The sequence below is a fragment of the Neltuma alba genome, unplaced genomic scaffold (assembly GCF_004799145.2).
Source record: "Neltuma alba isolate B1F8T4 unplaced genomic scaffold, ASM479914v2 tig00010420_pilon, whole genome shotgun sequence".
Lineage (NCBI taxonomy): Eukaryota > Viridiplantae > Streptophyta > Magnoliopsida > Fabales > Fabaceae > Neltuma > Neltuma alba.
Window position 1 is genome coordinate 1 of NW_021635322.1, and position 17,145 is coordinate 17,145.

The 17,145-nt window shown below is 33.5% G+C and overlaps 1 protein-coding gene across 1 annotated transcript; it reads right to left on the reverse strand.

The window, feature by feature from the left end:
• Window positions 1-12,396: 12,396 nt before the first annotated feature.
• LOC114756511 (replication protein A 70 kDa DNA-binding subunit D-like) lies at window positions 12,397-14,654 on the reverse strand. Its single transcript, XM_028945455.1, has 10 exons — window positions 14,502-14,654; window positions 14,159-14,396; window positions 13,983-14,079; window positions 13,775-13,899; window positions 13,595-13,679; window positions 13,455-13,501; window positions 13,138-13,291; window positions 12,941-13,058; window positions 12,792-12,863; window positions 12,397-12,609 (listed from the first exon to the last, which is right to left on the reverse strand). Exons 1-10 carry the CDS (start codon window positions 14,652-14,654, stop codon window positions 12,397-12,399), a joined length of 1,302 nt encoding a protein of 433 aa, XP_028801288.1.
• Window positions 14,655-17,145: the final 2,491 nt, after the last annotated feature.

Below are 17,145 nucleotides of genomic sequence, written 5' to 3' on the forward strand. Positions count from 1 at the left end.
TAAATGTGTAAGGCCCCTTGCCATGCAAATTGACAGAGTGATTTATCTCTCCACCCATTGATGTAAAACAAAACATGTTGTTATATGTTCTTATATGTGCTAGGAAATTTTTGGATGCTGGGTTTTCCTTGTCAAAAAATAATTTCCTGAATACCTTAGTGATGTTTGAAGGTATGGAACAATAATTTTCCCTTGTGAACAGAAAATAGAAAACGTTGGCATTACATGCGTAGAAGACCTTTTGACTCTCTCATTGTACCACATTAATGCCTTACAATATTGGCATTCGTATATTGGATCTCCTTCATCAAGATAAAGCAAATTTGTCACATATGGTTGTTGTATCATTTCCTCTTGTGGGATGTTGTCTTCTGAGGGAAGGTATCTTTCCTTGTCATAGTCTAAATGGTTAGATGAAGAATGGTTAATTTAGTGTGGTTAAAGGAGTGCAACTATCTAGAGAACCGTAATCAAGGCTGTGGTCTTACCTCGGGTCGTTGAAATTTCACCGTCTTCAAGAGAAAATCTTGCAAGACAGATTGGGTCTGATCATCTGCAGTGTTGATGTTATTGGGGCAAGAAAGCGGATTATCATTCACACGCCTCATTCTCCCTGTCGAGTCTCTTTTTGATGGTGTCAGAGAAATTGTGTTTTGACGATGATGATTATTTGAGTCCATTGTTTCTCAAAAACCAAGAAAAGTAGACAGATGTTTATTATGCAGGGGAAAATGTTAGCTTTTCAAATCCTGCGCAAAGAAAAAAGGGGAAAAAAATGAAAATGCTGGAATCCTTCAAGTATGCTCTTAGTATCTTTGAAGAAGAAGATGCAAAAGATTTAGGACTAAAATAACATTAAAGAATTAGATACATACGAAGGAGCCATGCTTCTCCTTAACTCCTAGCCAATAGAATGAAGGAGCTGGTGCGTGAATCCAATGGCTGAAATAAAGCGAGGAAACGATGGCAACAACAGTCAGTGTAGGGAACAAAGAAATGAGATTATCACTTCAAGTGAAAGTACGGGGACCATTTATACCATATTTTCCTTATCATCCACATTTGTGTTGTATTTGAATTTGAATTGAATTTGAATACTATGGTACGAATGGATTTCCGTGAAGTGAAATGCTGAAAGGTCACTGTAGTCAGCATAGATAACTTGAAACATTGCTTGTATTTCTCAATCCTCAATGGACCAACAGCTTTTCACTCTTCTGCATTTAATTTACCGCAGCCCGTGATCAATCTATTACTTATGAAACTCAAATTTAAAAAGTTGAGTTAATTAGGTGATATTTTTTTTAACCCTTTTATTGTCTAGAAAATCCCAGAAGGCCCTTGACATGAGAAAATTATATCCCGTCCCTTTGGATCAAGTAATCCGTATCAACAACGAATCGGTACCTGAAAATCAAAGAAAGCAACCGTATTGATTACAAAAATTTTCATTATAAGCCTCCCTTGGTTGCCTCGTCAAGTGCTGCTATGCCCTTAACCCCACAATGTTTCATTAAATGAGGAGACCTTGAATTACTTTCCAGAATGATAAAAATGAAAAGGCTTTAAATCACTTTGTGGAATAAACGATATAACAAAAATTGACAATATTTTTAATAAATAAAGAATTACAAACAAAATTTAAGTGGAAATGTAAAACTATTTTAGATGTCAAAGCCAAGAAAATAGAAGTTCATCCTTCTTTTTAGCAGGACACGGGCATTGGGAAAAAAATATGCATAAAGCTATGAGATAACAGGGCTAAAATCGATTTTCTAAATTATATTCCAGCATATTGAAAGTATAATTTTTTTCTTAAGAAATAATTGATATTTGAGGCTATGCATCTCTTTATAATCTCAACATAATTGCCCCATTTTTTCTCATTTCAAATTTTTTATAACATATGTATATCATATTCATACTAATGAATATTTATTAATTAACACTAAAGTTACACTAAAAAAAATAAATGTTTCGGTTTTTCAAAGTTACACCTCGTATGTTTTGGTTTTTATTAATTAACATTAAATTTTGAACTTTAAAAATCACATTGGAAAAAGGGAATAATTTGGAGAACTCTCTTTAAAAAAAATCTTGACAAATGAAATTTTTTTAAATTACTTGGAATAAGTCAAAGAATTTTTGGTATGATGGAATTTGAGAGCATGGAAATGCCTTCCACATGAGATACTCTGGTAGGTTAAATTTGCTAACATTATTCCTGATTTCTTTTTCTATTGATTTGTGATCACTGTTAATGTACTAATAACTATTAATTTTCTTCATAAATAAAGAACAAAGAATGTGATTACTCAAGCTTTTCAATTATTAAAACTTCTAATTTTTAAATATTAAATTGTTTAATCACGAAATGCATTCATTTACTCCTGATTAAACAGAGCTAATAAATCTTATTAGTGAATTAATACATTATACCTTATGTAAACAAAGTTAATAAAATTACAACTGAAGGATAAAATTTATACATCTATACCAAAAATTTCTTTCAATACCCTATAAATAGGACCTAAAAATGTTTTATCTCTCTGCCTTATAAATAAGACTAGAGGAGTGCATACTAACAAATGAAGTTTTTGGATAGAGGAAAAATGAAACTTTATTTATCTTTTATATATTGCACATAGGTATCATTGAAGGGAATTGAAAAACGCGTAGCGGAAACTAAATTTTAAAACTTTCAATCCCTTGCCCGGATCTACCGATCGTGTTTAAGTCAAGTAGTAAGAAGCATTACCTTCGGTGTTCGATTTCTTGGTGGCTCGGTGATTCCGCCGTTTAGGATGCCTTGCTCGCCTCCTTTGTCGCTCGAAGTCGACAACTCCGGTCGGCTTCCTCTACCGGTATCCACACGAATAGCCCTCAATCTCGAACGACGTGCTAGTGTCTTTGTCCGTCTAGGGTTTTCAAAAATCTGTCCTCCTTCTCTCTTTTTTTGGCTGTCTCTTATCTGCAAGAGCTTTCACTCTCACTCACTCAAACCCTAGCTCCCTAATATCAAATATATAGGATGCTATAGGTATTATGAATGATATTTAATTTCGAAATTAATCCTAAATTAATTCCGAAATTAATACAATATCAAATATTGCATAATCAGATAAGAGAACAATTAAATAAATATGGTTTATATTAAATCCGTCTCACAGATTTAATTCACCTATTTATTTAATTCAAAAATAAAGATATGACGGAAATTAATTTACATAGATCTAATTTATCCTTATAAATAAAATCTAACAATTAATATCTCTTATATTTATATAATATATATACGAATATATATATACACACACACACGTCCACCCTATATTATTCATTGAATCTGGACATATCTTAGATTCAATGAATCTGGACATCATAACTCGTGTTGGGCTATTTTGTGTGCGACCTGTAGGCCCATATGAAGTTGGTAGTGGGCCATTAACTATAATGACTCACAAGTTGTAAGCGGTCTGTAGCAAGACATCACGACTACCCAAAACATATGAGGATCATTGAATGATGCAACCTTTCATACAACCATATCACGTCCCTTTTGTCACACGACATTTTGGTCATGGATGAGGCATGGAGAACGTCATCCTCCTATTCATGACCGTTACTTTCTCGATCCCTGAGTAGTCTGAATAAAGAAATGGAACTACCTTTCCATTATAGTATGGCCATACATTTCTCAGACTCACTCATCGAGGGGCCCAGTAATATCTCTCTAAATGTGAGGGACAAATTCCATCTTGACCATTCACATTCCTCCGCATGAAAAACCACTAAGCCTGAACATAGTCTTTATGATTACTCGGTCAAAAGTAACTTTTGACTAGGTCAAAGCTGAGCTTTTCTCATGTAGGAATCCATGATGATCTTAGGTCAAAGGGCACAGTGACATGGTTTGTATATGAGAGAAGCTTATGACTTAACCCATGCAGCTCTCTCATAGCGGGTCGGTCCAACACCTTGTACTCTTACATGTGCCTATGACTTTAATTTATATCTCTATATATATTTAAAGTCATACTGGTCTTATTTCATCTCTGCTCCCACATAGATGACCGACCAGGGATATTTAGGATAAACCATGAGTTATCCAAGGATAGTCATCACAGTAAACATGCAAATAATATGATAACATAATGAATTCATAAATCAACAATGTTCATAGCAAAATGATTGGCCCCTAGGGCACAATTTCCAACAATCATATTATTAGAAGTAATCCTATTTAAGACACTATCAGACATTAAATGTGGTCATCTCTTCCAGTAGGGATTCGAACCTTAGTTCATCATATTGTGAAGATTAGTTTGTTCCGCCACTGTTAGTGAATGAAACTTTCTTTAGTTAAAATGGAACCATAAATTTCCGAAGTAAAAATTAAAATTTTACATTCAAGCATTTGCATCTCCTGTAAATCTCATTGTTGTTATCCACTTAAGAGTCGTCTCGTGCAACGCACGCGACCCACGTTCCATTATACAATGTATTTACTCTTGTCTATTAAAAATTAAAAAAGTTTAAAAATAAAACATAAAGAACTCATTCTCCTTTAGAATTGATATTTCGATACATATTAAAATGTAAATTACAATTTATTTTGTCTTGTGATGAAATTATGACGCCGACTTTCACCAAAAGATCGACTAAAATTTGTAAAGTTAAAAATGAGCCAATACAATATGGTAAATAGTATTTAGCATGCACCCATGACATAACTTATCTTCTAAACATTATAAGCTAAAATCCTGGTGAGGGATTTATAGAACAAATACATAGAGACGTGATTTTCTAATAAGACTGGTGTCGTAAGTTGCTTTGTAGCAAAGCAATGCTGGAGTCCTCATAATCAAAGTGTATCCCCATAAAATCCTCATGACTCTTGAATCATGTAAGGCCTATGTCCAAAATAACCATTGTTATGTACGGTATGAGATTAAATAAAGTAAAGAACACTTACATCAAATTCCATCTGAAACTGATTACTGAAAAGTTTCTCAGCTTTCACCCATTGAAGAACAATGACCTAATCTGTAACCTGTTGGTGTGTAGTGTATTTAGCATAACCCTAAAAGGTACATGGCCCACACAATGTACAGAGGAAGAGGTTACCACTAATTTCCAAGCATGTTGGTGTAAGTTTAAAACAGTAGAAGCTAATTTTTTTGAAGGGCTGGGCACGATTTACCTACCAATCATCCATTATGCAAAAGTTAAATTCCTTAAGCAATTCACCTTGATGATTAATGTATTCCAGCGGGTGCACATCCCTTAACACTCCAAAAACATCTGCAGAGGAAATTTATCATTCACAGATAAACATTTCTAAGTGAATATAGTGCAAATCCATTAATACTACCATGAAATGACTTACTTATAAGTTGCAGCTCGGTTGGCCTGGTGTTGACGACTGTGAAAAGAGGACTGAATAGAATTCTTGGAGCCCTAATCACTTCTCGTGAAAGCTCGAAGGATGAATATTCCTCCAACACAATGGTGAAAGTGTTGTTAACTATGTTTGAGCCTCTTTCCACTGAAAATCTTTGAAACACATAAGTGCTGTCTTCTTTTAGTATTCTGCTGAACCGCCTGACAAGTTCGCAACGTCGAACCTCAGCAAGGACCATATTACCATTCAAAGACATGAGAGTTTATTTTCGATGTAGTGATATTTATGTTGTACTTGAGCACAGGTCAGGGAAATCTATACCAAATAAGGAGTTTTGAAGGTGAAATTGTAAAGTAAAGATACCTTTTTGTCCGATAGAATGCACCTGTATATTATGCGATGGTTGGTGGTGGCAAGGGGAACTTTCCATGAGGTACACAACACTCTAGCACATATTGTCCAATGGGTATGTTTATCTGTTATATTAAAAAAACTTGAAACTTGTCCAGCAACCATCAGGTATTGTTTTCTATTCCTTTATCCTCGTTCTGTAACAAGAGTCTGTAATATTTATAAGACTTCAAAGTTCATATTACCACTGAATGTGATACATAGAACAAAGTAGGTGCGTGCATTTGCGACCTGATTTGTTCAAGTTATTATTAGCACGTTGTCTCACAAGACTCTTTGGATTTTGTCATTCATATAGGCGGTTTCATTGTCCCTTCCAAGACTCAAGACAATAAATTATTATGTTTGTCTCTTTTATGTATTCAAGTAATTTAATTTCTTAATTTTGGTCAAAATCATGTCTTTTGTTTTGTTTTTCAAAAACGCTGACTATTACAATTTTAATAGATATGAATTTAACTGATTAAAATATTTTTGTTATATAGTGGAGACTAAGCCTCTTCTATTAGACGTAACTCTAATTGGTTTCTATAAAATCTCTTCATTTACATATTAACGATCTCTTTATTTAAATTTTTAATGTAAAACAAATGCAAAGGTAAAATGATTAAGATTATTGAGAATTTTTAGATTGCCTACATTGAATTTTTTCTTTATTTTGAAGTAAAATAAAGAGATTGTTGATCTTTCCATGTAAAGTATAAATTCAATGTAAATGTAGAAAGATGAGTTTAGACTTTAGATGACGTTGTTAAATTTGAATATGAATTTTAGATGAAGAAATAGATAGATTAAAAGGGCTTGTTGAATTAACAGCTGATTGCAAGTGAATTATTTCTGGCAGGAAAATTTAGAGTTGTTGCCATATGAACAATTACTGACAATTAACTGACTAAGAAATCACTTGTATCGTTATATATCTTACTAGAGCAAGCATCTAGCCGCTCTTCTATTTATTACTTACTCATCATTAAAAATGTGTCACTGTTAATTGCTCACTTGGCAAAGATGAAGGACAGTTGGGGATTAAATTAGAGATTATCCTATTTTCATTGGATACTCATGCAGCAATAGTTTAAGGGCTTGAACAATGCCGTTAGTTAGTATTAATATCTGGGGTGAAGTTCTGAAAATCACGAGGAGCATTTATTATTTAATGTTCAACGTTTCGGAAATGCCAACCTAAGTATTTATTAGTCCCTCTATTAGGTAATTAAGTAAAATTAATTATTTACTATTTAATTAATAGGTAAAAATATGTGATTGCTAGTTGCACACACAATGAAAAAAGAGATTATCTCTATTTTATAATTCTTATGTTGGTTGTTTGTGATTTATTTTGTATGCTTATGCATATATCAGAGGTGGGACGGTTGTAGTTAGTATAATTAATTTCATACTCATATTGCGTAACGCAAGCGACTAATACCGGAGTAATAGTTTTAATCTTAGGCCAAAATGCACATAACCCCCCTCAACTCTAGGTAAGTTGCATAAGACCCCCTCAACTTTAAAGGTTTAAATTCCACACCCTCAACTTTCATATCTTGACCATGAGCCCCTTACCGTTAAAATGGCTGTTAAATCTAACGGAGTGAGTGCCATGCCAGTTTGATGAAGGAAAAAATTACAAAGCTTGACTATAGCACAAAGAACCTCCAAAACGCATCCCAAATAATACCTAAATATAAGGAAGTGCTTACCAACACTTCCGTTCAATGAATTCGCCTTGAAGATTGTTCTTTACAAAAGCGCCGTAGAGAATATGAGGTTGGGTTTTCCGGCAAACATTATTTTGTAGGGGATTGATAGGAAAATATTCATATTTGCGCAATTGCTGTGAAGATTATGGATTTGTGCAAAAATCCCGGGATTACATAGATAATGAGGGAGCTATGCTGGAACGATACCGTTTAAGCTGGATACTAAAGCTCCCCACATTTTTCTCTATCATCTTCCTCCACAGAAAAAGTACGTACGGGTAACTCCTATGCATCACTTTCACACAAGGCGGCTGATGTTTAATGCGTCCTTGGATATCACTTGTTAAAATAAAGGTTCTAAATTTAAATGAGTAATATGATGGAGATAGGAAGCATAACGATGATTTTTGAAATGAGTAAAAAGATCAGAAAATTGAAGGAAGCGATGCTGACAGGGAGGTGGACTTGGAAGACCAAAAGAGATGATAACACAATCATTAAACAAGCAAGTTCAAAATTATAAAAAGAAGTTCCAGAAGAAAGAAGGTGATGAAGATAATTTTTGAAATGATGAAGATGATTAGATAATGAATCAAATGTTGGGAAGAGAGAGGACTTGCGAGTTGCAGAAGTATAAGACACTGAGAAAACAAGACAATGAGGGAACCTCAAGCTAGGGATTATTATAGGTTAAATTACCAAAATGCCCTTTGTTATAATTCTGAGTTTTGACCTAAAATAAATAAATAAGATAATCAAAATTACATGTCATTTGCCACATAATTTCTAATAAACTGGCATGGCACTCATTCTATTAGATTTAACGACCATTTTAACGGTAAGGGGCTCATGGTCAAGTTATGAAAGTTGAGGGTGTGGAATTTAAACTTTTAAAGTTGAGGGGGTCTTATGCAACTCAGTTAGAGTTGAGGGGCATTATGTGCATTTTTGCCTTAATCTTATACATATGTAAGAAATAGAAGTACTGAGAATAGACCCTGCTATAAAATGGATTTAATTTATCACTGCCACCGTCGAGTCTAAGTTTGACCCATACAAAAGGCTTATAAAACTTGTCATAAAGTCTATAGCCTCCAAGATGGGGGGTGAAAAAAAACTATGCCAGAGAATCCCTTTAAAGGGTGGGTCATTTAGTTGATGATATAAAGCCTTCTAATCTTTTCAACAAACCAACGCAGCTCAAAATCCATTCTACACCATTTGGATATTTCATCCTCAGCTTGTTCAACCTCTACCTCCTCTATAAATACTCTTAGCGCGTACAGTTTCCGCTCTGAAGGTCTATTGTGGATTTGGCATACCCTATAGCGCACTAACCGAAGCACCCCCTAATCTTAAGTCTTGGGTGAATAAGCGGAAACCAATTTTTAAGAGTGTCTTTGATAGAGAAAATCTTCTCTTCAGCACAAATATGCTTCCAATATGAAAAGGCACGATCACGAAACTCAAGTTCCCCATGGATGCCAAGACCTATAATCATTATTGACCAAACATAGATTGCAGGATCGTAACCAGCATAAGCAACCTTGTTCATGAGAGCATATCCATAAACAAAGTCCCTACCTGCACAAAAGAAATATTTCATCCCATACCTAAAATGTGCTTGTTCATTACCACGAGCAAAGCAAAGCTGTATAAGTTTCTTCAGTTGATCATTCTTCTCTTTGACGAAGGGTGTCACCTCAGCAACTTGAGCATATCTCAGTACCGTCCCTTCCTCACTCAATTGTTTAAACAACCTACATGTAGCTCTTGCATTGCATAAACTACGAAAACTTCCTCTCCCGACCCTCATGAGTATTTCCTCAAGAACGTCATTTGGCAAGTCAGCCCAGGATGTTGGTCATGTGGATTGAGCATACATCACCAAATCTGTAAATGTATTCATTAGGTTATTAGGTTTTGTGGGTAGCTACCATGTGCATGTCTTGATTGGATGGTTGATGCCAATTTTTTGTGGGGACTCAAGCATTTATAGGGTTGTAAATAGGCCCTTGAGAATTTCAAGGGATGCAAACATGAATGATCAACTATCAACTATCTTATCTAGCATCTAGTAAGGATAACTATGGAGTAATTGTGTTTGTTGAAAATAGTGCAATCTGAGAAGTTGAAAAGGGTGCATTGGCTATAGTCTTTAGTCTGGAATTTACTGTTAACTTATTAAAAGGATTGCCACGTTAGATTACCCTTAATAGAGGGGCTTGTGTTAGATGTATGTTGCGTATATATAATTTCCTAAAATTTTAGTGTTTTAATTTAACATGTTAAGCGCTCTAATTCGAACAATACAAAACAGTTTTACTCTGGTAAGTTCTCATATTCCCAATCCCTAAATCATTACTTCCTTTGGTTTAAGAGATGAAATCTGCACGCTTTTCACTACCTTGAAAAATAAGGAGTCCATTTATTACTTTTTAGAGTAATAATAACAAAGAGTCCTTCAATATGAAGAGCACAATTTAATAACCTGTTTGTGATGCAAAATACTCCCTCTATCCCATTTTATAAGCAACAACCATAATCTCTCTCTTGTCCCTAAGTATAAACAACATTTACAAGTTGTCTAAAATTGTTTTGGGGAGTTCTTTATTTTGCCCTCATTAATTAACTATCATATCTCCATCACATATTCTCTTTTTTCATAATTTTATTTATTATAATAATTTTCTTATTCTCTCTCTTATACTCCCTCCCCTTATGTTGCATATATATAATTTCCTAAAATTTTAGCATTTTAATTTAACATGTGAAACCCCTACTTTGAACAATACAAAACATGTTTGCCCTGGTAAGTTCTCATATTCCCATTCCCGATCGCTTAAAAAATAAGTGGCCTATGGAGTGTTAAGAGTAATTTTAAGTATAGTAACTTTACTCACACATATAAGTTATACACCAATGCTGTGTATTCATTACTTGCTCTGGTTGAAAATATAAGATAACCGTTGTTGGAGAGGCTTAATCTTTTTTATGGGATAACATTCACTCTTGTCTGGTTATAGATGGAGGTTATCTCATAATCTGTGTTGGAAGGAGTAATGAAGAGATGAAATGTGTAATAATTGATTGAACCATGTAATTGTATATATTGATTTGCATGCTTTTCATTGCTTTGAAAATAAGAGTCCATTCATTACTTTCTAGAGTAATAATAACAAAGAGTCCTTCAATATGAAGAGCACAATTTAATAACCTATTTGTGATGCAAAATACTCCCTCTATCCCATTTTATAAGCAACAACCATCATCTCTCTCTTGTCCCTAAATATAAGTAACACCTATACGTCGTCTTAAATTTTTGTAGTGAATTCCCTAATTGGACCTCATTAATTACCTATTTGAACACTTAATATATTTATTATCTCATTTCTGAAACTATCATATTTTCATCACATATTCTCTCTTCTTGATAATTCTCTTTATTATAATAATTTTCCTATTCTCTTTCTTATACTCCCTCCCTTTATAAATAAGGGCATTTTAATTTGTACACATTTATTGTCCTTAACTAATTTAACTGACAGTTTGATCTAATGGGATGGAGGGAGCATAATCATTGGCAAAAAAAAAAAAGGTGAAACATAATTTATTTTCCTTCAATGTAGTCGTTATCTCTTCCACTAATAAATCAATTTCTTATTATTATAAAATAATTTATTTCTCCTAAAGTATTTATTTTTGCTTAGAAGTTGGATTTAAGAGATGCTTACAAAGTGGCTTCGGGCAAAAGAGAAAAAAAATTCCCAACATAATTTATTTTCCTTCAATGTAGTCATTATCTCTTCCACTAATAAATCAATTAGTTATTATTATAAAACAATTTATTTCTCGTAAAGTATTTATTTTGCTATCCTTCAGAAGCCTTTAGCATTTTCCCTACCTATTCCATAATTAAATGCTCAAAAGTTGGATTTATTTAAGAGATACTTAGAAAGTGGCTTTAAAATTCTGAAGAATGTGTGCAGATCATAAATCCTTAAAAGTGGGAAACCAATGAGTAACACAGCGAAGTCTTGGATGATTGGTTTTATATTCCTAACACATTTTAATACGGAATAAACAAAACAGGTTTTTTTAAACTAACCCCACGATGTTATTAGTTGAAGAAAAAGTACTATTGAACTACACAACATGAAAAGCCTGTAGACCTATTCCAAATAGGACATGACTAATTTGCCTACGAAAAGCTTCTTCAGAACCACAATTCCATTGTAATGAAAATGAATTATAAATATTTTGAATTAAATCTTACAAGGTGCATTTGTTCCATCTCCACTATGCGAGCATAATTATATATCTTTCGCTTCTATCTTGAGTACGTTAGCATAATTATATGTCTTTCACAAAACTACGATGAATGATCTGGGAAAGAAGGCAACTGTTGTTCCATTGAAGACGGCAATACAAAATTATCTCTTGGGGGAGTAATTTCCTTTTAATGAGTTAATTTAGATTATGAAATAATTAAAGCTAAAAATTATTGATAGTAAAGAGTGCAGAAACTGAATCAACAATTAAAGATAATTCATAGGGAATAACACTGAAAAGGACTCATTAAATGCATGACCAAAACCAAAATGTATGCCTGTTCATTTTTATTGCAACTTTATGAATAGTTTCCTCTCGGATATTATATTCGTTGTTATTCCTGCAGCGAGTTTAAGAAGGCAAGATTTAACTTTAGACATGAGAAGATGAAACGTAAAGCATATTGATACTAATATGATTATTGCTAAATCATCATGTTCGAGTGACCACCCTACCCAAGACATATAAATCCCAAAATCTCTAAATTACAAAGACGTAATATGTAGTAATTCTCATAATACGCTATTCTAGATCATAAATTCTTGTTTATTCTTCCTTCTTTAATTTCTTGCATCCCCGTCTAGATGCTACTGTTGGTGCAGAAAGATTAGGTGCTTCCACTTCTTCTATTCGATCTTGATCCATATCTATTGTCAGGTTTCTTGGTGCAGAAGCCCGAGCACTGTCTTTGTTCAATCTGTTCTCCTCAGTAGATGTTTCTTTTGAATATTTGACCTTCTTTGGTTCATCACTTGAGCCCTGTTATGAATCCAGTTGATGTATCAGGGGCACCCATTGCGAATGGAAAATAGAATTAAAAAATGCACAGATAAACTTATATGGGATGGTGTGTAGGTGAATCGTGCCAATATGTAGTCCTCATAGCTGAATTGGACCACCGTCATACTGTTAGTATGATATTTTATATTTGATTCCTTTACCTTCAGTCTTACCACTAACTCTTTCCCAACACAATTCTCCAAGTCCTTTGGAAATGAAAATGTGGTCTCCTTCTGTAAGATGCATATTTTACAAGCTAGCTTAATGGCTGGATGAGGTTTGAGATGGTAAATAATGTTAGTCTATTTACCTCCAATTTCTTGGCCTGAATTTCAGTGGTGGTTCCAAGAAGTTCTTTAGCAAGGCGATTGAAAAAAATAACTGAACACTTTCTGTTGGAATCATACACCTTATAATGAACCTTGAATCTGGAGAAAGTAAACAGGATGAGAGTTAATTTTGGGTTATTTAAAATTCAATGAGGGAAAAGAAACTTATGATCTGTACTTGGGGTGTGTCTCATTTATGGCTTGACAACGCTTTTTGCAAAAAAGCTTTTCCTTATCTTGTTGGGGCTTAGCATCACACTTGCATCCGTCGTATTTCCAACCATATGCTGTTCCACCTTTTGTATGGTGACCTTTGTGACGATATCCATTTCCTGGCAATCAAGAATGAAGAAATCTTGTTTAGAAAAACAGTAAAAGCACACCACTTTTTGGTATACTTATTCCTTATATGTGTCATCATTGAAATTTCAGATATAGGCAGGTGAAGTCAAAATCTCAACAATGAATCAGTTGGGAACTGTATAGTGTCAGTACTTGTAATTAGAAGGAACATCCCAATTTTGGTTGGGTCACTATTGAGACTAGAATTAATCACTGAAAAGCAAACCCATGATTAGTACAGGTTTGTTTAGCAAGCAGTAGTTAATATCATTTTAGAACAGCAATTAATATGCCTGTTGATAAGAATCTTGGCCTCAGGAATGTCCGGGTTAAAAATCACTTTAATGGCGTCAAAGACATTGCTTATGTGGCCATATCCTGAAAAAGGAAAAAGTTAATGATAACTGATGAAATAGCAAATTAGCAATTAGATTAGATAGCAAGAAAATTAGTTGTTTGACAACCCTAGAGACCTGTGGTAAAATTAATTTTTGCAAAGCAGACTAGAACAACTATGGGAGATTTCAAATCGTGCGTTCTACTATTGAATGTCACACTTGCACAATTGCCAAAGAGTACTACACAGACATCATTTTTCCTGAATAAGTGATACATAGTATTCATTAACATGAAAACAAGACCCTCAAGTCATACTATCATGAGGTAATAATAGTAGCTTACTCCTTGTCCGAAATTGTGAAGTTCAACCTCTTGACCACATCATATTCACGTCTTTGATCATAAAGATTCCCGAATGAATTCAGAAATCCTATAACATCTGAAACGGTGAAATTATAATGTTAGCACCTGATATATTATAGTCATTAAAACATAAGTCACATGACTGCCAATTCAACCTATTAATTCTGGATTTGAAGCCTTGTAGTTAGCAATATCCCTTAAAGGTACAAAGTTAAATGCATTCGATGGGATCTGAGCATCACATTCCTTGCAGTATGTGCTATTGTGGAAGCTCAATTTGTACGGGTGCGCAGTTACTTTGTAGTAATTAGTATTTTCAAGCACCTTAAAATTTTCAAAGTGATAGACAACTCCTTCCACTGGAAACGTTTCATAACGCTGGATTAGATTTCTCTGGGTGACATACCCCTTAATTCTTGAACCTTGCAAAAGAAATATTTAATTTAGTGCTTCGATAATGATAGGAAAAAAATTTGAAACTTCATTCCATCACCTCACCTGCCCATTGACAAGAATCATCCCGACCTTCCATATTGCCTGTGGAGGAGCCTTCTCAAGGACAAACCATTTTCTTAGTACCCAAGCCTCAATTGGCAATGTATCATTGCTATCATTGATATCTTTGATTAAAGCACAACCTGTAGTTTTCATCTTCTTGTCTCTTGGTTATCACAACTTGTATCTGTTAAACTGAAGCAATGCATTCGGTCGGAGCATTTTGATGTGATATATATATATATATATATATAGATGGAGTGAGCAAAAATCATTGTCAATGGTTTGATTTTATCCAATATCATTAATGACATTAATAGTTTGCACTTGTTAACGAAGCATGCAGGCTACTTAGTGAAAAGAACCTTTCTCTGAAAAATGAAAAGATACGCGTCTGGATACTTTTTGTTGTTAATTTTATGACTCGGCATGCATATCATATGTTAGTCCTTCATGTTGTTGGGAAGCTAAAAGGAAAAATGTCCAAATAATATAGTTCACTCAAGCCTTCTCTTTTTTGAAGACATTTAAAAAAAGTTGAAGTTGGATTTTTCGAGATGTAAAAAATGAGGTGGGTTTGTTTTTAAGAGATTCATGTATCTAGCAAAGTTAATTATATTAGGCGCAATTGGATTGGTTGACAGCAGTGCAATCTCAGAAGTTCAAGGGGCTGCGCTGGCTATAGCCTTAGGTTTGGAATTTCTTCTTAAACTATTGAAAGATTTGCCTTGCTGGATCACTAATGCTAAAACGGCTTGCGTTTGATAGATGCCGCATATAATTTTGTTCAATTGTTGACATCTAAACAAACCATGTGACACTTGGAGTATTGGAGTTATTTTAAGCGTAATATGTTTAAGAAGATGAGTTTAGACTTTAGATAACGATCTTAAATCTGAATTTGAATTTTAAATGAAGAAATTGTTGAGATTTATAGTATAAAGAGATTGTCTACATATACTAATAAAAAATAATAAATATTATAATTTGTTGTGGCCTTATTTTTTTTGGGGATTAGATTCGTTTTTTTAACAGATTTTGTTATATTCTCAATTCCTTTAATAAACTTCATTTATTAGTTAGAGATGTTGAACAATTGAAGAATCACTTTCTAGCCAAGAGACCTTGAAGGGCACCTTTAAATTCTAAATTAAGACGTAATTATTAAATTGTAATATTTATACGTCATCTTTATGTAAATCTCAATAGTCGTCTCTTCATTTAGAATAAAAAATGTAAGTTTAAGAGATTAATTAATGCTTAAGTTGAAAGTTGGATTTTCAAGCGAGAAGACTGAAAGCCTCACAAAGTAGTAATCAGAGCAACATACTCACCAATGAGTCTAGGAATGCCAAATGTCTTGGTATGAATAAGCGTGACTCTTGAGTTTTGACAGCACATACATGTATAGGCAACACCGTAGGCAACAACATATGATACTAATTATTACTTTGTGTTTTCTAATTTCTTAATTATGTAAATATATCACATAGGTAGATGTAAGTTGTGACAGAATGGTTATTAAATGAGGAAGAAATAGCCAATTAGACGTCTTGGGTATAGATATATATACATATATATATATATATATATATATAAAAGGTTTGGTGGCACATGCATAATATGTTGGGTTACATCACCTCTTAAATACTCCATCATCCCTAAAAGAAAACAGCTATTTATTATGATAAGAAGGAAGTGTGTAACAAGAAAGGCCTTGCTTTTTACACGTAAATTTCCACCCTTAATTTGTTTATCCATAGTGGAGACATATAAAGAAAAAGAGGAAAACAATCAGTTTGGGGTATATATTCTTATTTACTATATAACATATTTTATAAGAATAAAGTCAATTTTAATGTATTTTATACAGATCAATAAAAATATTACAATTTATTAACTCTCATATAAAATTTAATAACTTTTTAACTTTATCCTTATTTATTATACGATATATTTATCTTGACCGGGAAATAATCTCTGAGACGAATATATCTATCTAATTTTGAAACGAAAGCCCATAAACTGATCATCTATTCCCTGTTATACTGGAATGCGAGACAATAATTTCTTACTTTTTGTTGTCATAGGTAAACTCTCCTTTTTGCGAGTCGTTATAAAATGTAATTGGGAAAATATCCTTTTTTTAAAATTTTTTTGTTATTTTTACCCGCCAAGTATTGTTTTTTATTTGAATTAGTAGGTTATTGCACGGTAGATGGGAAGAAGTCCTGTTCTTAATTTCCATATGCTTTATTCGCCAACCATGATAAAAGTCATTACAAGGTCATTCTTCAACTGTCAACAGAGTTGAACTCTGTTCTATAGATATAATTGATAGGGGACATTTGGGAATATATAAAAATAAGAATGAGAAGCTATGATAGACCTTTCCTACAACTATTAATTAATGAAGTTGACAAACAGTGATCCTTCGGCCGGCCAAATACACATGGAAGTGAACATTCGTACTGCTAATCCAAATCATCTTCTATGCACACATGAAACAAGTTTTTAACAAAGGGGAAAAATTACAAAAGATAAAAAAGAAAACCTAGACTACAGCAACCAACAAATGCCTCAGAAGTTTCATTCATGCTAAAGTTTTGGAAGTGCTAGCATTTCTTTTGTTCTGTTGGGTGTTCAG